Raw genomic sequence first — 25,881 nt, 5'->3', positions numbered from 1 at the left:
CCGGTCACGAGGAGACACCCGGAGTTCAGATCAATGTGTGTGTGTGTGTGTGCGTGTATGATGGCCAGGTTTAGGGGTCGGGTTAGTGTAAGGGGACAGAATATACAGTTTGTACAGTATAAAAACCATTACGTCTATGGAGAGTCCCCACAAAGTTAGCGAACCAGACGTGTGTGTGTATGTGTGTTTTTGTGATTTATGAGGACAGAAATTTGTATAATGACATGGGTATTTCACTGGTATTACAAATGGCTTTAAAAACATACTAAACAGTGTTTTATTAAAAATGTGTGCGTGTGTGTGATGGGTAGGTTTAGGGGTCGGGTTAGTGTAGGGAAATAGAATATACAGTTTGTACAGTATAAAAACCATTTCGCTTATGGAATATCCTCACAAGTATAGCTAAACAAACGTGTGTGTGTGTGTTTACCTACTTAACTATATTTTGGGGACACATTAGGACCCAGAAGTGACCAAAACCGGAGGGGACGTCCTTATTTGTAAATCTGGTGTAAAAAAACAAAGTAATTAAAGTTTTTTTGAAAATGTAAAAATGCAGAAAATTTTGTGTGATGGGTAGGTTTAGGGGTCAGGTTAGTGTGTGTGTGTGTGTGTGTGTGTGTGTGTGTGTGTGTGTGTGTGTGTGTGTGTGTGTGTGAGTGAGATGGGTAGGGATAGTGTGAGTGGGAGAGAATGTGTGTGTGTGAGAGAGTCTGACTGACACACAAACACACTGCAAGCGGGTGATACTGTGACAGTCTTCTACTCTTCCTGCTACGGTCGGCCAGTGTGTGTGTCTAGAGCAGGGGTCGGCAACCTTTTTGTCATAAAGTGCCATTTTTAAGTTTCCGAGTTCATCACTGTGCCACAACAGACACATAGCCTATATATATATATACACACACACACACACTCATATAAATACACAAACATTTTACATTTTCATAAGAAATAGTACAGAAATTTTAATATTTCTCTTGAAATTTGTTTTAGATTTAAATAGACAATTTAATAGTATTTATAACTCCTAACCAAAGATGCACCGATTTTCTATTTTTACAATTTTCTAGGCCGATTCCGATTTTTCATTGAGTTTGACCTGCCCATACCCGATTCCGATTTCATTTTTTCTAACCACTTTACAGCACACACAAATATTTATTTTCTATATATATATATATATATATATATATATATATATTTTTTTTATTATAAAATACCATATCCTTTTACCCAAACTAAATAATAAGAACAAGTTTAAATGGGTAAATTTTATATAATATTTTTGAGTTTTCATTTTCTTTTCTGACATAACCTAATCCAGTTCTTGTTAAAACACACTATGCACATTCTGTGCATTTTGGGCACTTTTGTTTGAAATCATATTTATTTTGTCCATCAAAAGTGTGAATTCACTTTAATTGAGCATGAGCAACGCAGACAAAATAGACTCGGCGGCAAAACCCCCGCTTCACTGCTGCTCACGCGACGCTCCTGTTGGGCGCTCACGCGCTGCTCCTGCTCCCGGTGTGAATGCACTCATTGATTAACATGCACGCCGAAAAAAAATATGTGTGAAACGGCCGTAATTCACGAGGTTTCCTATATGTGCGTTCCGTGTGCACGTGTGATGCTGATATTGCGCGATGTTAATCATGGGGAGCCCGAGTGCATTTGACCGGCATAAAATCGGCATATGTCAGACTGACCGGCCGGTCGCCGGTTATGGCCGCTCACGTGAAAATCGGCCAATTCCGGTCACCAGCGGATCAATCGGTGCATCTCTACTCCTAACTTAATAAAATAAGCTTTTTTTTTACTATGAGGAATTATTACATCAAAATGTAGATCTGTGTGCACTGTGCAGGTAGACTACTTTATCTGAATGAAATACATACACTTCTCTCGCATTTGCTTGCGTGCCAGCGATTAACCCTCCGCGTGCCAGTGTTGGCACGCGTGCCTTAGGTTGCCTACCCCTGGTCTAGAGGCTCATCAAGAGAAGGATGTCCACCTGTTCTTCCCTCTGTAAAAGCTGAGGCTGTGTGTGTTGAGCTAGAGCTCGCTCCTGGTTGCTTTGTGTTTGATTTTGGCTTTTGTTTGAGCCTGTCATGACAAATGTGGGGGCTCGTCCGGGATATGAACCCCTACCCTACCCCTAGACCAACTCCTGACACCATATATAAATAGTAGAGCTGTCAATACTGTAGATACAATTTTTTTATAATTCTGATTAATCGTACACTTGTTGTAAAATTAAGCATATACCTTTTATCTTGTTTAACACATTCATTGTCATCATTTGCTATATCCAGCAAAGTAAACCATCAGATTTAAGTGTTATTCTCACAAAACTATTTTCTGCAAGTCTTTCCAAAAAAAAAGGACTCTACCCTTTCACCACCTACCTTGTTTGGTCCAGATTTTCGGACTTTTCAGTTTCATCCGAATCAAAATTACAGGTGTGAAACCTCCCCTGGACCACGGTACAGACCAAACAGATGATATTTGGTCAGACGAAAAGAGGTAGTCTCGGTCCGGATCAAACTGAACAAAGGTTTGGTTCGTTTCTAGTGTGAAAGCATTTTCTGTATGATTTGGACTTTCAGAACATTTACAGGAAGTTCCGGTGGTTCCCGCAGGATTGCTTGCTCTTCTCCTCCTTTCTTGCCGGCGAAGATAAAATGTTCGCACAATGAGGACGTTCATTTGGCGAATGTGAACTAGCCTCGAGTATAGTTGGTGCTGCAGGGAGTAATGTCGTAATAATAACAGTATAATGGCAACGATATGCGTCTGTTCGTTCATTCTTGTCAAAGTGACCCGCCGAACTGACAACACGCTGACGTCAGACTCACGTCCGTTTACAAACCAATCAATGTCAAGATGCAGCCCATATAGATGATGACGACGGGACGCAAGTATGTCACGTAAAGTTCTTTGGTGCGCTCGCATAATTGCAATGTGAAACCAAACCAAAACTAACCGAATGTATCAAAACATGAACTTTGGTTCAGACCTTGGTGCAGCCTTTCAGGTGTGAAAACGCCCTTAGAGACTCCAAAAGGACACCAAATAACCAAATGATATAAGGAGTTAATATATTTCATTAATTTATGCACACCAAAGCACCCCTGAAAAAAAAAAAAAACACATTACAGAAAAAAAAAACACTTTTCAGAATTCACCGTACCGTACGTGCAGCAACAAAGAGCTCGTTTACATTTTAGACATGTCAAGTTGCAGTACCCAACAACATGACCACATGGAGACGGCAAAAAACCCTAAACCTACAGCCTGGACCTGACTGCATACTACAGTACGCGGATCCATTCAGAATTACTAAACACGTGACAAATCAAAGCATTATCCTGAATGTGTGTGGAAACAATGTAAACGTACTGAAAAGTCTCAGTGCTTAAATACAATGTGCGATCAATACATACATGGTTTGTTTGCACATCAATATAACGGACTCACGCAAGCGTACTGTACTGTACTTTACCTTGATTACAGTCCTCATCCATCGAAACTTTACTAGCGAGACGCTGGTTTGCTTTATCCAGCCGAGAAACGTAGTTTGCGTAGCGGTTCCGAACGTCTGTATTTCACACAGGGATTCAGAAACAATATCAGAATATGACAGAGCTCGTGTTTTAAAGTGAAACGCAACGCGAGTCTCTATTCTCTTTACAATCTCTGATGATGTAATCAGCCTGGTTTTCTGTACACTAGCGCTGTTCTGGACTGATTGTTTGAATGAATTCGCATACTGGATCACTGGACTGAAACGTTTCTGGAGTTTAGCAGCTTAAAATGATCTGATCGCAAACAGAAAAGCAGAATCAGGTTACAGGGTCAGAATAGAAATTTCTGCCTACCAGGTTTACAGGTGCTTGCGCAATTGTAGATGTTGTTTATATGTCTATGTGGTGTTTTTAATACGCTTTTAGTATACAAAGCATGTGTAAATTCATAAGTCGACAGCATTGCTGAGTATTTCCTCCTTAAAACTGCAGTGAACCAAAGACAGTCTCAAAAACACGTTTTGAAATCGCTGGTGTTTCTGACGTCACAAACTACCTTGTAACCAATCAGATCAACGTGTGATTGTCAACCAGTGGATCTCTGAGTGAGTGAGTGGAGGCGGGGCTCATTTGCATATTCATAGAACCACGCATACTAAATGAGGCAAGGGTGTCGAGGTTCAAGATATTTTAAGACATGAAGTTTTTTGGGGTTTTTTAAGGAAAAAAGGTTTAAATATGTAATTTTGGTGATCAAAGATGAGTTTTAAGGGATACAATTATTGACTACAGTTTACTACATAAATTATTTTAACGTGTTAAGGAATTTTGAATTAATCACATGCGTTAACGCATTAATGTTGACAGCCCTAATACATTTTTCCTTTAAAGCAGCAATACAACTAAAATGGTGTATATAGTTTCACTTTTCTCTCCGTTTCTATGGGAATAAAAATCGTACACTTCTTTAAAGGTGAATCAGAAGTCGGAAACGCTTTAAGAAATCCAGCACACGTCTGAACACACACACACACACACACACACACACAGAGAGAGACAGATGAAGTTAGTATCTGCTGAAAGCTCTGGCTGGAATCTGTCTGCATTAATTACCTCACCTCATTGTTCTCCGGCGCTGTGGTAATTACCCGGCGACCTGTTGCCGAGGCCCGAGAGCAGCGAAGATAAATCCAGATAATCGTCTGTGATTATTAAGCAGTTGATCTATAACAAACAACATAAACATTGATCAGATCAGCTGATGTGCGACAGATTTAGTGTATGTTCTCTCTCTCTCTTACACAAAACACAAGATAAATGTGTTTAAATGAGTTTGCATGCAAAACTCACAATCACGGCTCTTTCTCTTTTTTCAAAGGGAAGAATAGTTTAACTTTATGCAAATGAGCAGCGATGCGAGTAGAAGCGTCTACTAGCAACATCAGTGACATCACAACCTCCAGCGCTTTAATAGCTATCAGTGTGAACGGTGCTTTAGTGTGTGTGTGTGTGTGTGTCAGGTCACTTGTGGTGACCTTTGCCCCCTCCCCCTCCCACACATTTTGACAGTTGCCATGGATACGGCATGTGTGGTTGTTGTAGACGCCTGCGACCGAGTGAACAAACCCCTCATTAGAGCTCAACTGATGGACACACAAAACACACCGTTCAACACCATACAATATAAACCAGCGTTTCGGGTCAGTGAGATTTTCAATGTTTCTGAAAGGCTGCGTTTATTTGATCAAAAATCCAGTAAAATGTGAAATAATATCCCAATGTAAATCATCTGTTCTCTATGTGAATATACAGTAAAGTGTAATTTATTCCTGTAATCAAAGCTGAGTTTTCAGCATCATTACTCCAGTCTTCAGTGTCACATGATCCTTCACAAATCATTATCATATGATGATTTGATGCTCAAGAAACATTTATAATGCTGAAAATAGTTGATAAATTTTATTTTTCAGGATTCTTTGATGAATAGAAAGTTCAAAAGAACAGCATTTATTTGAAATAGAATCTTTTGTAACATCATAAATGTCTTTAATGTCACTTTTGATCAATTTAATGCATCCTTGCTAAATAAAAGTATACATTTTTATTTATTTGTTTATCATACTGACAAATTTCGACACACACATGAATGTGTCCTCAGGCCACAGTGTGCGTGTGAGAATGTGTTGGTGCGTGTCGTGACTGAGACTGCATTAGCTGAGCATCAATATGACCTGCAGACGTCTCCAGTCAATATGGATATTAATAACCTTCTTTCCGTCTCCCTCGCAGGTAAAGCCTTGACGTTTCTCCTCCTGCAGCCGCCCAGTCCCAAACTGCCCCCCCACAGCACCATCCGCCGCACAGCGATCGATCTGATTGGCCGAGGGTTCACGGTGTGGGAGCCGTACATGGATGTGTCTGCGGTTCTCATGGGTTTGCTGGAGCTGTGCGCCGACGCTGAGAAACAGCTGACCAAGTGAGACTCACAGTAACACTCAGTACAGTAGAGCTTTCAGGACCCTAAAAATGTTTATTAAAGCAATACATTTTTATTAAATCATAAATCCAGAAAGTTAAAATAGACAAAACAGAATTTCTGAAAAATAAAATAAATAAATGAAACCTCTATCTAAAATCTAGAATTTACTGTATAATGCGTAATGTCATGGAATTTAGCACTTTTGGATGAATAAATCAAAAGTAATGAAATTAATCAAGTTGTGTTATGGACTCTAGTGTCTGTGAGTGTTAAAGCGATAAAAGACTGCTACTGAAATCTGAGGTCTGCGTGAATGAGCGGCGCAGGTCACTCAAGCACACGTCACTAAAACCCGCCAAATTAAAAGTTTGGTTTAACCTGAAGAAATTATGACAGAAATATATTACTATTGTACAGTAGAATGTACACTACAGTTAAAAAGTTTTTGATCTATAGGATTTTTAATGTTTTTAAAATAAGTCTGCATTAATTTGATCAAAATTACAGTAAAAACAGTAAAATTGTGAAATAATATTACAATGTAAATCAGCTGTTTTCTATGTGAATATACAGTAAAGTGTAATTTATTCCTGTGATCAAAGCTGAGTTTTCAGCATCATTACTCCAGTCTTCAGTGTCACATGATCCTTCACAAATCAGTATAATATGATGATTTGATTCTCATAAACATTTATGATTATCATCAATGTTGAAAACAGTTATTTACAGTTTAATTTCAGGATTCTTTGATGAATAGAAAGTTGAAATGAAAAGCTTTTGTAATATTCATAGCACCGCGAATGCTAAATGAGGCAACGGGTGTCGAGTTTCATTCAAGATATTTAAAGGCATTTTTCAAGGAATAAACGTTTAAAAATATGTCATTTTGGTGATCAAAGATTAGTTTTAAGGGATACAATGATTGACTTTAACGCAGTCCTGAATCGGACGGTTGTTTTCCCCCTTGACAGATGAGAGCCAGGCTTTAATCCGATTGGAGCCCATTAATATGATGTAATGATGTCTTGGCCTCAGGATGGTGGAGACCTCGAAGCGTAAGAGGAAACCCATTCGTCTGGGCCTTAACCTCCGCGCCGAAACTCCCGCAAACGAGGTTACCGTCCAGCCTGAACCCCCCCAGCCCGTGCTCACCTCGTTAAGACGAAACCCGATCCTAAAAAAATTTATTATGAGTACAAATATGTCTGCGTGTAGCGCGTGCTAATGCCGTTAGAGCGAAATGGCGCTCATTTTTCAGTCGTGATTACGGCCAGAAGTGAGCGTGCGGCCCAGACGAGAAAAAAGCGAGACGCGTATAAACGTCTTGGTTATTTCTCTTGGACTGGATGATGATGATGTTTCTTCTTTGACCCCCAGACTGAAACAGGGCAGCGTTATCTGCTTTTTAAATGGCAAATCCATTTAGCAGCACTGGAAGACCTTTGGTGTGAGAGAGAGAGAGAGAGAGAGAGAGACAGAGAGAGAGAGAGAGAGAGAGAGACGCTCTTCCCCTTTAGCGGCCTCGGTCTCCTGCACGTGTCACTTATGGAGATTATTTGAAAGCTGCTGATGTTTATTAATGTAATGAAGTGAATATTTTAGGGAATCTACACAAGTGCAGTCATAATCAAGAGGGTTTGAATTAGAAGAACAGAGACAACAGATTAAATCTGCTGGCTTAATGAATCGCTATATCATCTAAATTAACTTAGTGTGAAATGTACTGGAGCTGCTTTAAACTTATCAAATGTTCAGTTGATTGTAGTAAGAAATATTTGTTTTGTGTGTGTGTGTGTGTGTGTGTGTGTGTGTGTGTGTGTGTGTGTGTGTGTGTGTGCAGTATGTATAATGCAATATATATATATATATATATTAAGTGTATAATAAATATTTATTTTAATATATATTTAAAAATAAATAAATTTATATTAATTTACATTTACTCAAATGTATTATACATATATGTATGTGTACAGTATATATGTGTGTGTGTGTGTGTAACGCATTGTATGTAATATTTGTTTTATAAATATATATACACATATATACATATATATTTTATTTATTATTTTAATATATATATGACAATGTACTTAAATCATTTTTATTTTTTATATATATATATATATATTATTTTTTTTTGCGATATATTATATTTTAGATAATATATTTTATTTTAGATGTAATTAATCACGATTAATTGATTTGACAGCAGTAACACACACATGAATACATATATTATGTATAAATAAATGTATATAAATTATATTTTATGTAGTTAAATGTGTATTTAAGTGTGTGTGTGTGTTTGTGTGTGAGAGTGTGTTTATCTGCTCCTTCGGACTTTCAACAGTATGATAATCTTTTTACACAGAATTGATTTATTTTATTTTATAGAAAATGCAGATTTTTATCCGTAACTGCAGCCAGATTCTCCGTAACCGCCTCAGGTCATAGATCAACTAAAGGTCAAAGGCCTCCATTCCCTGACTTTTGTTGACAAGAAGTAAACGATCTAGTATACTATTCATCTGATGTTTATATATGTGATTTAAATGGATGTGATTTGTCACTCGACACAAGATAGCAGGAAGAGATGAGCCTGTATCTTCCTGATCTCTCATATTCCCTCCATCTCTCTCTCTCTCTCTCCCTGGAGGCTCATATTTTACGCCGAGATCAAAGCGATTGATCAGGTATTGGCGAACGAGAGCGCTCGGCTTTACGGACTCCTTCATTAACTCATCTACTCGGCTGCAGAATCACAAGCATCACCAGTGCTAAAGCTACGGTGAATCTGGCGAGTCCGTTCCTCATGTGAACGAGACAGAAGTCGCTCAGTCTCGAAGAGCGCATAAATCTTTCTTTGTTCTTTCGCTCCGTGTCTTTCAAAGCAGAATCTGAACGTCAAGAGGAGCTTTAGTACATTTAAGCTGAACTTTCACGAGCGAGGAGTTAAAACAGAAGGAATCTCGCTGCCTTTGAACAGCGTTTATCGACACATTTGCTGGATTGAGTTTCCGTGCGGGAAACCGTGATTTCAGGAATAATCCCCTTTCAGTGAAGAGATCTGAGCGCTTTCTCACGATGCCCTTCTTTAAACTGAGACGTGTGTGTGTGTGTGTGTCATTACTTCAGCACAAACTTTTATTGTACATGTATAATAATACACATGTAATAATGTGTGTGTGTGTGTGTGTGTGTGTGTGTGTGTGTGTGTGTGTGTGTGTGTGTGTGTGTGTGTGTGTGTGTGTGTGTGTGTGTGTGTGTAAAAAGTATCACAGGTTCTATAAAAAATATTAAGCAGCATAACTGTTTCCAGCATTAATACATCATCAAATTAGAATGATTTGCGAAGGATCATGTGACACTGAAGACTGGAGTAATGATGCTGAACATTCAGCTTTGATCACAGGAATAAATTACACTTTACTGTATATTCACATAGAAAACAGATATTTAAACTAATAATATTTCATAATTTTTACTGTAGTTTTCATCTATAAAGTATATAAGTATTTGTATTTTTTTATATATATATATATATAATATTATTATTATAAAAAAAAAAAAAATCCAATATTTTAAAATAATATTTTTCTTAGGATTTCGGACATTTTTTTCCTCACCACAAAGTCATTCTTTTTATTTAAATAAAAACATGCTTGCCGTATAAATGTTCACCGTTTATGTGCATAAATAGTTTTTTTTATACATTCATAGATCAGTAAAAGTTTTTTTTTTTTTTTTATAAATATAACATTTAATATTTATATATCATGGATAAATAATAAAATGATGAATAAAACATTTATTTAACCCGGTTAGTTCACTCTCTCTCTCTCTCTCTCTCTCTCTCTGTTTTTTTAATTAAATGAAGACAAAAAAACAGAATGGAGAGTTTTTTACAAACCACCATTGACCAAAAAACAGGAGACTTACAATTATGGAGAATTGTTCATGGTGTTATTGCAGTCACTGCTTTTACTTCTGGTATAGCCTGAAAGCACTATAAGTGTCCTTATTGTGATGACAGAGAAACTATTTTTCTTGCTTTTTTAAACTGTTATAGACTTGACCCACTGGTTTCTGTTTTAAAAGATATTTTTTTTAAATGTAATGAGGTATTCTCACAAGAGTTTTTCATTTTAGGATGTAAATATGTCCTAAAAAAAAGTTTGCGTGTCAACTGCTTAATTTTGTGGTGGGACAAGCAGAAATGGCCATCTATTTGGGCTGTTTGGGCATCTAACAGGATGTAATACAAAACATTGTTGTATTGTTTTTTAACTTGGTACAATCTAGAATCTTAATTGATTTTTATTATTATAAAAGTATTGATGATCTGCTTTCTTTTGAAAATATTTGGAGCTGTAATGATGCTATATGTGCCATTTTTGAAGATGAATTCATTTTCACACTTTATTGATTCATTTAAAAATTGTTGTTGTTGTTTTTTTGGAGGCTATATCATTGTACCAAGATGAATTTTTGTAAATAAAAGCTTTGTGAATCTCTTTCTCTCTCTCTCTCTCTCTTTCTCTCTCTGTCTCTCTCTCTCTGTCTCTGTCTCTCTCTCTCTCTGGTCAGCAGGGTTTCGTCTCTGTCGTGTGTTTTAGTCACGCGTGTCAGCGAGAACATTAAAGTCTCAGCGCACGCTTTGATCACATCATGCGCGAGTCGCTCTGTGTGTCCTGATGCATATTCACACACACACAGGGTGATTTGTTAACATGGGGCCTCTTACAGATGTAGATGAGTGTGTGTGTGTGTGCTGTGATGTGTGTGAGTGACTCCATTATAATGTGTGTGTAATGGTCTGACTCTATATGTGTGTGTTTAGCATCTCCATGGGTCTCCCTCTGAGTCCTGCTGCTGATTCTGCTCGCTCGGCCCGTCACGCTCTCTCTCTGATCGCCACCGCCCGCCCGCCCGCCTTCATCACCACCATCGCACGAGAGGTACCCTCATCACACACACTCATCTCTACATTTATTGTGTGTATGTGTGTGTGTGTGTGTGTGTGTGTGTGTGTGTGTGTGTGTGTGTGTGTGTTAGTGTATGTGAGTGATGAGTGTCTTTAGATAACCTTTATTGTCATTATAAACATGTATAACGAAATTAGTTTGTGTGTGTGTGTTAGTTTGTGTGTGTGTGAAAGAGTGTGTGTGAGTGTGTGAGAGATAGTGTGTGTGTGTTAGTTTGTGTGTGTGTTTGTTGTGAGTGTGTGATAGTGTGTGAGAGATAGTGTGTGTGTGTTAGTGTGTGCGAGTTTGAGAGTGAGTTCGAGTGAGTTTGCGTGTGTGTGTGTGTTTTTGAGAGTTGTGTGTGTGTGTGATGGGTAGGTTTAGGGGTCTGGTTAGTGTTGATGGGTAGGTTTAGGGGGCGAGTTAAGTGTGTGTGTGTGTGTGTGTGTGTGAGAGAGTGTGTGAGAGATAGAGTGTGTGTGTTTGTTGTTAGTGTGTGCGAGTTTGAGAGTGAGTTCGAGTGTGTTTGCATGTGTGTGTTTTTGAGAGTTGTGTGTGTGTGTGTGTGTGATGGGTATGTTTAGGGGTCGGGTTAGTATGTGTAGATTTAGGGGTCTGGTTAGTGTTGGGTTAGTGTAAGGGGAGAGAATATACAGTTTGTACAGTATAAAAACCGTGTGTGTGTAGGTTTAGGGGTCTGGTTAGTGTGTGTGTGTGTGTGTGTGTGTGTGTGTGTGTGTGTGTGTGTGTGTGATGGAGAGGTTTAGGGATCTGGTTAGTGTAAGGGGAGAGAATAAACAGTTTGTACAGTATAAAAACCGTGTGTGTGTGTGTGTGTAGGTTCACAGACACACAGCGATGCAGTCCCAGGGCTCTCAGTCTCAGCAGAACGTTCACACCACGACTCTCGCTCGGGCCAAAACCGAAATCCTGCGAGTCATTGAGATCCTGATCGAGAAGATGCCGTCAGATGTGGTGGACCTGCTGGTGGAGGTCAGTGTAACAACCCTGAACACACTCACGCGGTGTCGTCTGAAAACACATCTTTTTCTCTGCGTTTCGGCCTCCCGTCATGAGACGCGATTTTATCAATGAAAACGCTCTCCAAAGGGGATACATCTGAAAACACAGTTATAGTGTGGACTGCAAAGGGAGGTATTTAAGAACGATGACGTAAGTTTAGTCATGTGATGCATGTTGTACCAATAGATCTTCATGTTTATAGCGGTATTGTGACTGTTATGTGCTTTTCACTTTCACACAGTTGGTAAAATGTTACTTCACACACTCTTCATATCACAGTCCTGCAAACATGACAGAATTCACTCACATTTGCGTTTTAGAGCAAACATATAGTAGTGAGTGAGTGCGACCGGGGCGATCAGTGAACGCCCAGATATTTTGCTATATAAAATGATCCTGTAGTTTTAGTGATTTAGTGAAAACACACAACAGGAACGAGCGCAGTGGACAATGAAAATTGTCAACGTGCAGTATCACAGACCTAAACAATAACAGACATTCCAGCCTGGAAACGCACATTTCAGAGTAGAATAACTGTCTGTAGAAGTGTTTTCCAGAGATCTTAGCATGTTTCCTCAGAATATGCAAACATATTATGGTATGTTTATGCTTTAGTGGAGTGATAAAGTGACACACAGCACAAGCCCAGCTGAAGTCATGTGACTCCAGTGTGTCGTCCAATCACAGTGAGTGTGAGCCGCTTGTGTCCTGCAGGTGATGGACATCATCATGTACTGTATTGAAGGGTCTCTGGTGAAGAAGAAAGGCTTGTCGGAGTGTTTCCCGACCGTCTGCAGGTCAGTGCATTAAACACCACATTAGTATTAGCTACTGCTATTACAGCGTTACTCACATACTTTTACAGGTTTTCAATTAGCTTTTATTTTTATAGTTTTAGTTGTTTAAATTTTTTGTTACATTTCTTTTGTCATTATAATTATTTGTTTTTTTTATAATTCTAAATAGTTGTAATTTATTATAAGTTGGTAATTTTAGTACTTAATTTTTTTCAAGTTTAAGCTTAAAACTATATAGTTTCAGTGAATTTTTAATTTTAGTAACATTTATTTTGACAGTTTTGTCAATATTTTTAAAAGCTTTTTTTTTGTTTTAGCTTGAAGTTAGTCATTTTACCAATTACTTTATTTCAAGTTTAAACAAACTTATTTCAGTTGTAGTAATTGCCAAAGCAACATTTCTCATTTTCATTTAGTTTTTCATCTAATATTTATACATTTTTGTTAAGTTTCTTTTGTCATTTTTATTAGGTTTTTTTTTGTTTTTAAATATTTCGATAAAGTTCAAATATTTTAAGTTTTGGTTGTAAGTTATTATAAGTTAGTAATTTATTTAAAGTTTAAGCTTAAAACTATATAGTTTAAGTTTTTAGTTTTAAATTTTAGCCACATTTATTTTGTCAGTTTTGTTTAATAGGTTTTTTGGGGTTTTTTTTAAATTATTTATTTAGTAATTTTTTTGGTTTTAGTTTTGCTTGAAGTTTATTTCAAGTTTAAACAAACTTATTTCCATTGTAGTAATTGCCAAGGCAACATTTCTCATTTTAATTTAGTTTTTCATGTTTTTCATCTAATATATATATGTATTTATAATTTATATTCATATTAGATTATATTTTATTTATAATCCTTTGTTTGATTACCTGTTTGTTTAAAACTTAAAATTCAACATCATTATAGAATTATAGATTATAGAAATGAATGAGTAAAGCAATGCATATTACAGTTAATGTCCAGATTGAGGAATTAAAGTTAACTCTGTAACTCAGTAATTAGTACCGTGACGTTTGTGGTGTTTTATTAATTGGACACTGATATACTTCTGAAACTGATGAGAGGATCAAACAAGCAGCTCATTGATTTTACAGGGTCAGAGGTCAGACCTCAGGTGACAGCGATTGATGCATATTTGATGGATTAAATCCTTATATAGGCTGAGCCTAATTTGCTTACTACCGTTATAATGTATAAGTATGCAACATTAACTTTTCAAACATTAGTATTCTAATGTACTAATTTAGCATGCTACTCAGTTATCTCAGAAATAAATTACGTTATAATTACTTTATATTTTAAAAGTAATAAATCACTTTACATGTATTTTATATGACAAAAAAAGTTATAATACAAAATTAAATTGTAAATTAAAATTACACAACTTTGTGAAAAAATACAAATACTAATTTAGCATGCCATTCAATTACTTCAGAAATAAATTGTTTGGGATTTTTATAACAGAAAAATTCATTATTTAAAAAAATATATAAATTCATTTAGTTGAAAAATAAATTATTTAAAATTATTTATAAATTCCATTTTGTAGAAAATTAAGTTAAGGTAATTTACATTATTTGTAAATATATTTTGTAGAGAAATTAAAGATTTATTCAAAATGATTTACAAATTAATTTTGTAGAAAAAAATATATTTTTTAAATGATTTAGAAATTAATTTTGTGGGGAAAATAATGTTATTTAAAATGATTTAGAAATTAATTTTGTAAAAAAAAATATTTAAAATAATTTAGAAATTAATTTGGTAGAAACATAAGTTAATTTAAATCATTTAAATTAATTTTGTAGGAAAAATTAAAAGTACTCAATTTAAAAAAAAAATTTTTTTAAATAAACACAAAATAATAATAATGGCCAAGAAAGATTAATATGGAGGTTGATTTACCGCACTGGATTTGGATGGTCAAGTGGAGCGCATGAAGTGTGCACATGAAGCATCATGCGTCCGTGTGTTAGTGTGCTGAAGTGTGTTAGTATGCAGTGAGATATTCTCCATCTCTCTCTCTCTCCGCAGGTTTTATATGGTGGCGTATTGCGATCGCAGTTATCGCATCGCTGTCGGCGCCCGGCAGGGTTCAGTGGCCCTTTATGATGTTCGCACTGGGAAATGCCAGGTGAGTGTGTGTGTGTGCGGCGGGATGTGTGTGTTGAGTGTGTTGACCTGGAGTGCAGGTGTAGGGCAGAGGGCAGGTGTAAGCAAGCAGAGGTGCATGATGGGAAACGCTGCCCTGCAGAGCTGGAGATTGTGTGATCGACCCGGTCCAGGTGACCGTGATGTCACAGCTGGGGTCACATGATGAGTCTGAGCTCTTGTGTGTGTGTGTGTGTGTGTGTGTGTCAGTCATACTGTCAGAGAAACACACTGACTCTGGGTTGAGTTGATAAGACAGACCTCTGCGCCCACTTACACACACAGACTTACACACACAGTCTTACACATACTCACACACACAGACTTATACATACTCACACACACTGATACACACACATGCTCACATTCACACATACTCACATTCACACTCTCTCCCACACTTATATACACACTCACACAAACAAACACACACTCACACAGACACCGACTCACTCTCACATTGGTAGTGTGTGTGTGTGTGTGTGTTTGAGACAGTTAGATTGGGCCTCACAGCTGAATTGATTGAAGGATTGATTTTAGGCTGTTTACAGTTGTGAAGATCAAATCTCTCTGAAATCGTCGTCTGGGGAATCCAGCGATCAGATCATATGCGCATCCCATAATGCCCTCAACATGACCATCACTGATCACATGTTCTTCATCAGAATCTGAAACACAAACACTGATCTGAAGACAGTTACGTCCTCCAGTGTGTGTGCATGTTTGAGTGAGAGAGTGAACAAGTGAGTGTGTGTATGTGAGAGTGTGTTTGTGAGTTAGTGTGTGTATGTGAGAGAGAGAGTGAGTGAGTGAGTGTGTGAGTATGTGTGTGAAAAAATTTGATTCCTAAAGAAATTTTAAAGTATATAAAATGTGTGAGTGTGAGTGTGTGTGTGTGTGTGTGTGTGTGTGTGTGTGTGTGTGTGTGTGTCCGTCCGGTCACTCTGCACACCATCTGTCCTCTCTTTGATCTGTGAAGTGGACAGCCGGACTACAGACGTCTGCTGCATTTACTAATTAAACACAGTGTGTGTGTGTGTGTGTGTGTGTGTGTGTGTGTGTGTGTGTGTGTGTGTGTGTGTGTGTGTGTTTTGTCCGAATCTCCTGATGCAGCACATTTTCCCATCAGCCTCTCCTGCACGATTGTTCTGTTGCGTTGGTCGATACACTGTTCATACACACACACTCATCATATAGTCTGGTTCACATCGCAGCTTATTCTGGTTCGCCCACTTAAACAGGAAGTGACATCAGCAATTAATTCAGCCTGAACCTTTCAGACTTTGTTTTGTAGATCATTTCGGTCTTAACACCATAAAGCCTGACTAACACTTCCAGTCAAAAGTTTTGGATCTGAAAGATTTTTTATGTTTTTAAAATAAGTCTCTTCTGCTCGCCGTGGCTGCGTTTACTTGATCAAAAATACAAAAAATACAGTAACAATTTTGAAATATTTTTACGATTTAAAATATCTGTTTTCTATGTGAATGTATAGTAAAGTGTAATTTATTCCTGTGATCAAAGCTGAATTATCAGCATCATTACTCCAGTCTTCAGTGTCACATGATCCTTCACAAATCAGTATAATATGATGATTTGATGCTCATTAACATTTATGATTATTATCAGTGTTGAAAACAGTTATTTACATTTTTATTTCAGGATTCTTTGATGAATGGAAAGTTCAAAAGAACAGCATTTATCTGAAATCGAAGTGTTTGTAACATTATAAATTACCGTTCAAAAGTTTGGGGTCAGTAAGAATTTTCTTTTAATTTTTGGGGGGAAATAAATAAAATAAATCAATACTTTTATTCATCAAGGATGAGTTAAACTGATCAAAAGTGACAGTAAAGACATTTATAATGTTACAAAAGATTCAATTTCAGATAAATACTGAATCCTGAAAAAACAAATTGTACGCAACTGTTTTCAACACTGATGATAATCATAAATGTTAATGATCATCATATTAGAGTGATTTGTGAAGGATCATGTGACACTGAAGACTGGAGTAATGATGCTGATAATTCAGCTTTGATCACAGGAATAAATTACACTTTACTATATAATCACATAGAAAACAATATTTCACAATTTTTACTGTATATTTTGTATTTTTAATCAAATAAACAGCCTTGGTGAGCAGAAGAGACTTATTTAAAAAACATTTAAAGTCTTCCCGAACCAAAACTTGAACGGCTGTGAATGAAATAATTGTCAGGATAAAAATGTATTTTTCATAACTTATCAAATAGATTGACTTGTTAACATTAAATATCAAATAAATTAGGATAATGTCTCTTTATTCCAGTATCTGTATTATCCAGCTGTGTGTGATATTGTCTTTATGGGTTTTAAAGCACACGCAAGAAAGTCATAAATTCTCTAGTTTATTTCTATGAAGAGAAACACTCTTGAATGTGTGTTTTGCCGTCTGGAGGAGTTTTGGATGAAGCGTCGTGATTTTGACAGGCCAATATCTCTGCCGTCAGATTTTCATTACACGCGCGGGTCAGGTGACGCGGTCTTCATTGCGTTTCATCTTTAATTGTAAGAGATTACTTTAGTTTTGAGCTCTCATAAAGCCGCATGTGTCTTTAATCCAATCGCTCCATTATGAGGCCGTTTCTCGTGACAGCGATGGATTATTGTCACAGCGTCTGTTTGTCATTCCCACATGATGAGCTGATGCTCATTTCAGCACGTCAACACATTCACTGGTGATTACACAGACGTCTGTGAGCAGATGATGCTCTGCTGTTGAGGAACGTGTTCATCTGAAAACCGTCTGAATTTAGTCACGAAAACATGTTAACCCTCTGGTGCTCTTCGCTTGGCGGACAAAAGTGACTAATTATGGACCCAATTTGATTATGGGTCAAAATTATCCATTTTTCTTTTATGCCAAAAATCATTGGGATATTAAGTAAAGATCATGTTCCATGAAGATATTTTGTAAATTTCCAACCGTAAATATATAAAACATTTATTTTTGTGAGTGAATGCAGCATATTCGTGAACATAAATGAACAACTTTAAAGGAGATTTACTCAATGTTTAGATTTTTTTTTTTGCACCCTCAGATTTTCAAATTGTTTCAATCTCGGACAGATATTGTCCTATCCTAACTAGCTTATTTATACAGCTTTCAGATGATGTATAAATCTCAATTTCAAAACATTGACCCATGTGACTGGTTTTGTGGTCCAGGGTCACATTTTAGCTGGATAATGTTTTTATTTAATATTTTGTATTTTTAGGGGATTTTATGGTACTACATTATATTTACGCAGTATTTATAATCCATTTATTCCCGTTTTGAGCATAGACCTGAAAATTACATTTCCAATTTAAACTGTGGTAAATCTTGAATGCTTTAGAGCACAGACTGAAGTTTGATCTCTTTTTCAAAGGCGACACTTGGTGGATTATTGCTGAAGTGAAAAAAAGTTTAAAAACTTAAACGTGAAAAAAATGTAAAAGTGAACTTAAAAAAAAGTTTATTGTTATGAATTTTTTTTATATATATTTTTTTTATATGAAATCTATATTTTCAAAAACATCATAATATTAATATAATATTATAATATTTTATAATGCTATTATCAGGAAAATAATTGCCCATTAAAATAAGTAAACAATTATGCTATTTTAATGAACACTTAACTATAGAAATTGCAATAACATGTAAACCTGTGCCTTTATTTCCACAGCATATTCACGGGCATAAAGGACCAATAACAGCGGTTTCCTTCGCCCCGGACGGACGTTACCTGGCCACTTACTCCAACGCTGACAGCCACATCTCATTCTGGCAGGTAAACACCCCTGACCTCTGACCCCTGACTTGAAGAAGTCATTTTATTCATGCAGTCTTTGAATCTATTCATGCAGATTGCTGAAAAATTCCATGAATATCAGGGAAAGAGTTAAATATATAATAATTTAGTCAAGAATGAACTATGAGTAGTCTGCTTGATGTGTGTATTTAGACTCTCTCGTGAGCGCCTGTCCTGAGCAGGTCTTTCAGAAACACTGTCGAGTCGTCTTCTCTTCCTGTGTGTGTGTGTGTGTGTGTGTGTAAGAATGTCTTCCAGGCTAATGGTATCATTACTGTAAGGGTAAACCAGGCGGTCTGAATGGTGTGTGTGTGTGTGTGTGTGCTAATGAACACTGGAGTCCTCAGGGTCCTCAGGCGTCCTCTCGTTGCCCAGGCTGGGATGAGGGCGACCGGCCGTCTGACACCACTGAAGCCCTACCCCTCTCTGGAGCACTACAGGAACACGTGTGTGTGTGTGTGTGTGTGTGTGTGTGTGTGTGTGTGTGTGTGTGTGTGTGTGTGTGTGTGTGTGTCATGTTTTTTGAGGGTTTGTAGACTGACTGACTCAGTGTGTGGGAACTCTATATCTTCCTGTGTATGTGTGTGTTTCACTTATCTTACATGGTATCATCTCATGTTCAGATTTGTCATATTTGTTCAGATTTCTCTGTTTTTTGCAGTCTCATGTGTTACTGGCATCTCTCTCTCTCTCTCTCTCTCTCTCTCTCTCTCTCAATTCAAGTTGAATTTCATTCCAAAGCAGTGATATAAATGTAAATACAAATATATGTATCTACCAACCATCTATCTGTCCATCTATCTATCTGTCCATCCATCTATCTGTCTATCTATCTATCTGTCCATCCATCTATCTGTCTATCTATCTAGCTGTCCATCCATCTATCTGTCTATCTATCTGTCTATCCATCTGTCTATCTGTCTATCTATCTGTCTATCTATCTGTCCATCCATCTGTCCATCCATCTGTCTATCTATCTATCTGTCCATCCATCTATCTGTCTATCTATCGGTCCATCCATCTGTCTATCTGTCTCTATCTACACTCACCTAAAGGATTATTAGGAACACCTGTTCAATTTCTCATTAATGAAATTATCTAATCGACCAATCACATGGCAGTTGCTTCAATGCATTTAGGGGTGTGGTCCTGGTCAAGACAATCTCCTGAACTCCAAACTGAATGTCAGAATGGGAAAGAAAGGTGATTTAAGCAATTTTGAGCGTCGCATGGTTGTTGGTGCCAGACGGGCCGGTCTGAGTATTTCACAATCTGCTCAGTTACTGGGATTTTCACGCACAACCATTTCTAGGGTTTACAAAGAATGGTGTGAAAAGGGAAAAACATCCAGTATGCGGCAGTCCTGTGGGCGAAAATGCCTTGTTGATGCTAGAGGTCAGAGGAGAATGGGCCGACTGATTCAAGCTGATAGAAGAGCAACTTTGACTGAAATAACCACTCGTTACAACCGAGGTATGCAGCAAAGCATTTGTGAAGCCACAACACGCACAACCTTGAGGCGGATGGGCTACAACAGCAGAAGACCCCACCGGGTACCACTCATCTCCACTACAAATAGGAAAAAGATGCTACAATTTGCACGAGCTCACCAAAATTGGACAGTTGAAGACTGGAAAAATGTTGCCTGGTCTGATGAGTCTCGATTTCTGTTGAGACATTCAGATGGTAGAGTCAGAATTTGGCGTAAACAGAATGAGAACATGGATCCATCATGCCTTGTTACCACTGTGCAGGCTGGTGGTGGTGGTGTAATGGTGTGGGGGATGTTTTCTTGGCACACTTTAGGCCCCTTAGTGCCAATTGGGCATCGTTTAAATGCCACGGCCTACCTGAGCATTGATTCTGACCATGTCCATCCCTTTATGACCATCATGTACCCATCCTCTGATGGCTACTTCCAGCAGGATAATGCACCATGTCACAAAGCTCGAATCATTTCAAATTGGTTTCTTGAACATGACAATGAGTTCACTGTACTAAAATGGCCCCCACAGTCACCAGATCTCAACCCAGTAGAGCATCTTTGGGATGTGGCGGAACGGGAGCTTCGTGCCCTGGATGTGCATCCCACAAATCTCCATCAACTGCAAGATGCTATCCTATCAATATGGGCCAACATTTCTAAAGAATGCTTTCAGCACCTGGTTGAATCAATGCCACGTAGAAATTAAGGCAGTTCTGAAGGCGAAAGGGGGTCAAACACAGTATTAGTATGGTGTTCCTAATAATCCTTTAGGTGAGTGTATCTATCTATCTGTCCATCTATCTATCTGTCTATCTATCTATCTGTCCATCCATATATCTGTCTATCTATCTTTCTGTCCATCCATATATCTGTCTATCTATCTTTCTGTCTATCTATCTATCTGTCTGTCTATCTATCTGTCCATCCATCTGTCTATCTATCTAGCTGTCCATCCATCTATCTGTCCATCCATCTATCTGTCTATCTATCTATCTATCTGTCCATCCATATATCTGTCTATCTATCTTTCTGTCCATCCATATATCTGTCTATCTATCTTTCTGTCTATCTATCTATCTATCTATCTACCTATCCATCTATCTATCTATCTGAATATCTAACCTGAATTCAAGGTTTGCAACCTTTTCCCAGTTTTCAAATCCAGGAACCGATATGAAATATAAAAGCCATTTTCAGATCAATTCTGAATGAAGCACAATGTCCATCCAGTAAACCCGATCACAGCAGTGAGTGTGTGAGAGTCCTGGCCTCTCAAACACTGAATAAAGCCGGTGCACATTGTGCGATTTTGGCCGCTATTTGGCCGTCTGAGACAAATTTTGCATATCCTGAAAGATTCCTCTGATCCTTGGCTAAAATCTGAATTCTTTGATCGTTAGTTTGATGTTCACCGACAGCCAATTAATGACCATGTAAGGTCAAATTTGACCTCAAACGAAATTCTGGCAGTGTCAGAAGATTTGACTCTGTCCTGCAGTGATTCTACTACGACCACCGTCAAATTGTCTTGTGACCGTGACCAAAATAAACGTTAGAGATGTCTTTGTAGCCGCCATTTCAATCCCGCGTGTAATGAAGCTCACCGTCACCGAACGTATCATTGATTGATGTAAAACTCCGGACAAGTTTTCTTCCGTGCATCAGTTTTTTGTCGTACAGTCTGACATTAATGATAACTGAGATCTTACACCGTGTCCTAACTACACGTGACGCGCGATAAAATGGCTCTTTTTCATGTTAATCAGAGTGTGTGTCCTATCCAGCCGTGACGGCGACACGCGACGAGTCTATTTAAGAAACGGTTACTATTTTTCTGTGACGTCGCGCTGGAACAACAAACACAAGTGTGGCGATGATAATCTCAGGCACTATTTATGTGCTTTATTTAATGTTAAAAGCATGTCATGTGACTCTGAATGTCATTTAGTGCTCCAGCTGTGTAGCTGTAAAAGCAACAATGGATAATTCACCTCAGATCTTGAAATGAAACAAATGGAAACAAGAACGTTCAAACTGTGAACAAACAAGTGTATTCTTTGACAAAGAGTGTTTTAGTGACTCAGTAGCCGATGTGTTTGAATAATGTTTAAATGGTGTAATATTTGTGAATTTGATTGTCCATTTTCTTGCGAGTGTCATCAAGGTTACTCTCTGATGCTGTGCGCTTGCTGCGAGACTCCGCCCACACGCTGTTCTGATTGGCTGTGGGTTTTGATTGATTTTGATGCGTCTCGCAGTCGTGTCACGTCTAGTGTGGACAGACAAATTATTTGTCGCTGGAATCTTAATAATTCTGGAATAATAATAATAAAAAAATATAAAAAAAATTCTTTCCTTTTCCTTTAATCCTCCCTTATCGGACTTATGCTACTCTGAACAACTTCGTATTTTGACTTCTTGCGTTGTTTTTGCCTCTTCACGTTTTTGCCTCTTGTAAGTCGCTTTGGGCAAAAGCGTCTGCTAAATGACTAAATGTAAATGAATCTTATCGCATCGCATCTGGTTGGGACACGGTGTTACAGTGTGACAATGCTTACAGCAATGATCATGTTCGTACAGTCTGACAAGCAACAATCGTAAAGGACTATTATAAATTGCACGGTGTGCACCCGGCTTAACACACTTCTCTCTCTCTCTCTCTCTCTCTCTCTCTCTCTCTCTCTCTCTCTCTGTGTGTGTGTTTCAGATGAACACGTCTCTGTTAGGGAGCATCGGGATGTTGAATTCTGCTCCTCAGCTCCGATGCATCAAAACCTATCAGGTTCCCCCGGTCCAGCCGGCGTCGCCCGGATCCCAGAACGCCCTCAAACTCGCCCGGCTCATCTGGACCTCCAACCGCAACGTCATCCTCATGGCCCACGACGGCAAGGAGCATCGCTTCATGGTCTGAGGGGTCAAGGGTCGCGTTTCCTAGTGTCCAGTGGGCAACAATATCCAGTTTACACTCTCCACACCCGTTTCATTCCTCTTTTTATTTATAGTGTTTGTAATTTCCCTCTTTTTTTGACTATTTATGGAGATGATAAAGGACTGCAGGTCACTTAGACGTGCGTTTACGTGTGTTTTTGCGCTTGAAGGTCAAGCGAGGTTTTGGTCGGACAGGCTGATATTTTTTTTTGTCTTGTTTGATTCACTCAAAATCACTCACTTGATTCACAGAGTCTATTCCATCATTCCAGCTGCATGCAAACGTGCAGATTTATAAATAAATACAAACACACTCAGACATACATTTTACTCACGGTCCTTTTTACTTGTTATTGTCTTAAGATCCCTTCCTGAAACGACTCTGAGAAATTACATTATTTATAATCAAAGAATCATCATTCGCACTGAATGACTAGAATCATATCGTGATATCGTGTATCATAGGAATTATTTTCAGGAATGGTTTTTATTTGAGCTCGTGGTGTAGTTGTGAAATGTTTCGGTTTGCTTTTGTCTGTTTGTGTTTGTGTGAGTCGCTGGTTAGTGTGAAACACACGTGTAAAAACATCAGTCGTGTTCGCTTCTTTCCCACGCTGCACGCCGATGCTGTAATCCACAGAGCGAGAGATAGAGGAATGTGTTATACAGACGACTTCAGTGTAAAAGATGTACATCTGCAACAGAATTTCAAGAAAACACTGTTTGCTGAATATATTTGGTATTACATCCCCAAATCAGAAGCAATATATATTTGTGTAAAGAACTATTTTAGGACTATTAAGGTTTTTTGCATTTTTTTCATGACAATTAAACACATTTCCAGGCTCAAATTCTCATTAGAAATGTCATTCTTAAACTGCAATGCATCAATAAACCTTCAAATAAATAAATACAATTAATTATTCTGAATTAAACAGCATAAATATATGTGTAATATAATTTATTTTTATTTCCTCTTTTTCCTCTATTTGGCTCGAATTGTTGTGTAAATGGAAATAAATAAAAATGTGTATCTATAGATTAAAAGACTTTTAGCTTCAGACCAAACATATTTCTGGGCTCAAATTCTCATCACTGTAAAATAAAAGTCATTCTCATACTGTAATGTGGTGATAAAACATTTAAAAAATAAATTAAATGAATTATACTGAATTAAAAACAGCATCAATTTTAATGTGATTTTGTCCAAAATAATCATAATCAAAGTACAAAAAAATTTAATGATTAATTGTGTGAATATGCAATTAAATCTTAATGGTCCTAAAACAGGCTACAGTTGAGTCTGAGAGAGAAAATAAAAGACACTTTCCCCTTGATGCCTCCGTCAGAGAAACAATAGTGTATTGCTATCCTGAAACATGAGTTATTGAGAATCCAGTCGAAAGAAAGTTTTTAAAGATTTCTGATTTCAGAATAACATCTGCATTATGAAGGTCTGTCTCGTTTGTGAAAGAGAGTGTGTGTGTGTGTGTGTGTGAGTGACTGACTGTGTGTGTCTATCAAGTGTGTGTGTGAGATTGTTTCTATGATGTGACTTGTGTGTCTGTTTAGACTAATGGAAAAGTCCTTGAACTTTCCGTGAACTGACGCAAAATTCTAATCATAGGATGATTGATTTTCTCCCTGCATATATTAGTTATTTCCTCTCTCTCGCTGCTGTATGATGTTCACGCTTTCCGTGTTGCACGGATCCGTCACGGGCGACTTTGATGCGGCTCGTTGTGTAAATGGTAATAAATAAAAATGCTTTATCTATAGATTATAGATGTGAAACGCTCAAGACTTGTAGTTCCAGACCTTCAAACCCACAGGTGCGTGTGTGTGCGTGCGTGCGTGCGTGTGTGTGTGGAATAATTGTTCAACATTCACTATATCAGGCTGTGCTTTAATGCTGTTACTGGATAAAAAATCTTATGTAATTGTGTTAATAAATGTAAATGTGAGAATCATCAGTTTGTGTTTGTTTCATTCACACAAATGCATGAGCAACACTAAACGCATATCTGTGTCAATCTGCGACACTAAAATTGGGCAATTCCAGCGTTATGGACGTGACATTTGCAGTAAAAACTTGAAATATAAATTCTCAGAAAATGCATTTAATACCAATATATTGAAACGTCTGTTTATATATCCATATAGGCTACTCCCTTAATAAAGGAGTCCAGACATTAGAAAAATATCAGTCTACACACATGCGTTTTATATTTAATATGAGGGAAGTAGACATGCATGCATGCGTGACACAAAAAATCTTTAACTTTTAGGTAGCAAAATATTTTTTAGTAATTCTGTGAATTACACTAAGCAAACCAAAAGTAGGCCTAATACTACCCACCGGTACCCAAAGGCACAAGCCTTTCTTTAAAGTGAATTTTGTTTTGTATTAATTTTCTCTTAATTTTAATCAATGTTTCATCAACCAATTGGCTGGATTTAATAAATAAGAAGTAAATACAGTAGACAAGAGATAATCAGGACACGGAGGCGCCGGCGCGTGAACCTGGAGCTCGTCTCATAAATGAACCGAAACTAAGCGCCTACTTGCCTCACAGTCAGACATGTCTACTTTTAAACAGAACAATTCAAAACGAAAGAAAACAGACTGCTCTCTGGTTAGAAAGAAAACAAAGAACAGAGTAATGCACATACGTCCATCCCGCGAA

At 37.6% G+C, this 25,881-nt stretch overlaps 1 protein-coding gene across 4 annotated transcripts in view; it reads left to right on the top strand.

The window, feature by feature from the left end:
- The window catches only part of wdr7 (WD repeat domain 7), a 116,204-nt gene extending 91,040 nt beyond the window's left edge, over positions 1-25,164 (top strand). For 3 of the 4 annotated variants that reach the window (XM_084387186.1, XM_084387187.1, XM_084387185.1), the window contains 7 exons: positions 5,817-6,003; positions 10,850-10,967; positions 11,814-11,966; positions 12,711-12,793; positions 14,822-14,921; positions 18,655-18,759; positions 22,974-24,042. In XM_084387186.1, the coding sequence (XP_084243312.1) occupies positions 5,817-6,003; positions 10,850-10,967; positions 11,814-11,966; positions 12,711-12,793; positions 14,822-14,921; positions 18,655-18,759; positions 22,974-23,177 (950 nt within the window). In that variant the 3' untranslated portion in view covers positions 23,178-24,042. Of the gene's footprint in view, positions 1-5,816; positions 6,004-10,849; positions 10,968-11,813; positions 11,967-12,710; positions 12,794-14,821; positions 14,922-18,654; positions 18,760-22,973 lie in introns of all 4 variants that reach the window. The other variant, XM_084387188.1, reaches the window with a different exon arrangement.
- The last annotated feature ends 717 nt before the right edge of the window (positions 25,165-25,881 follow it).

Source organism: Rutilus rutilus (genome assembly GCF_951802725.1).
Source record: "Rutilus rutilus genome assembly, chromosome: 18".
Classification (NCBI taxonomy): Eukaryota; Metazoa; Chordata; class Actinopteri; order Cypriniformes; family Leuciscidae; genus Rutilus; species Rutilus rutilus.
The sequence above is the reverse complement of the archived record's forward strand: the minus strand, read 5'-3'. Positions and strand labels throughout refer to the sequence as shown.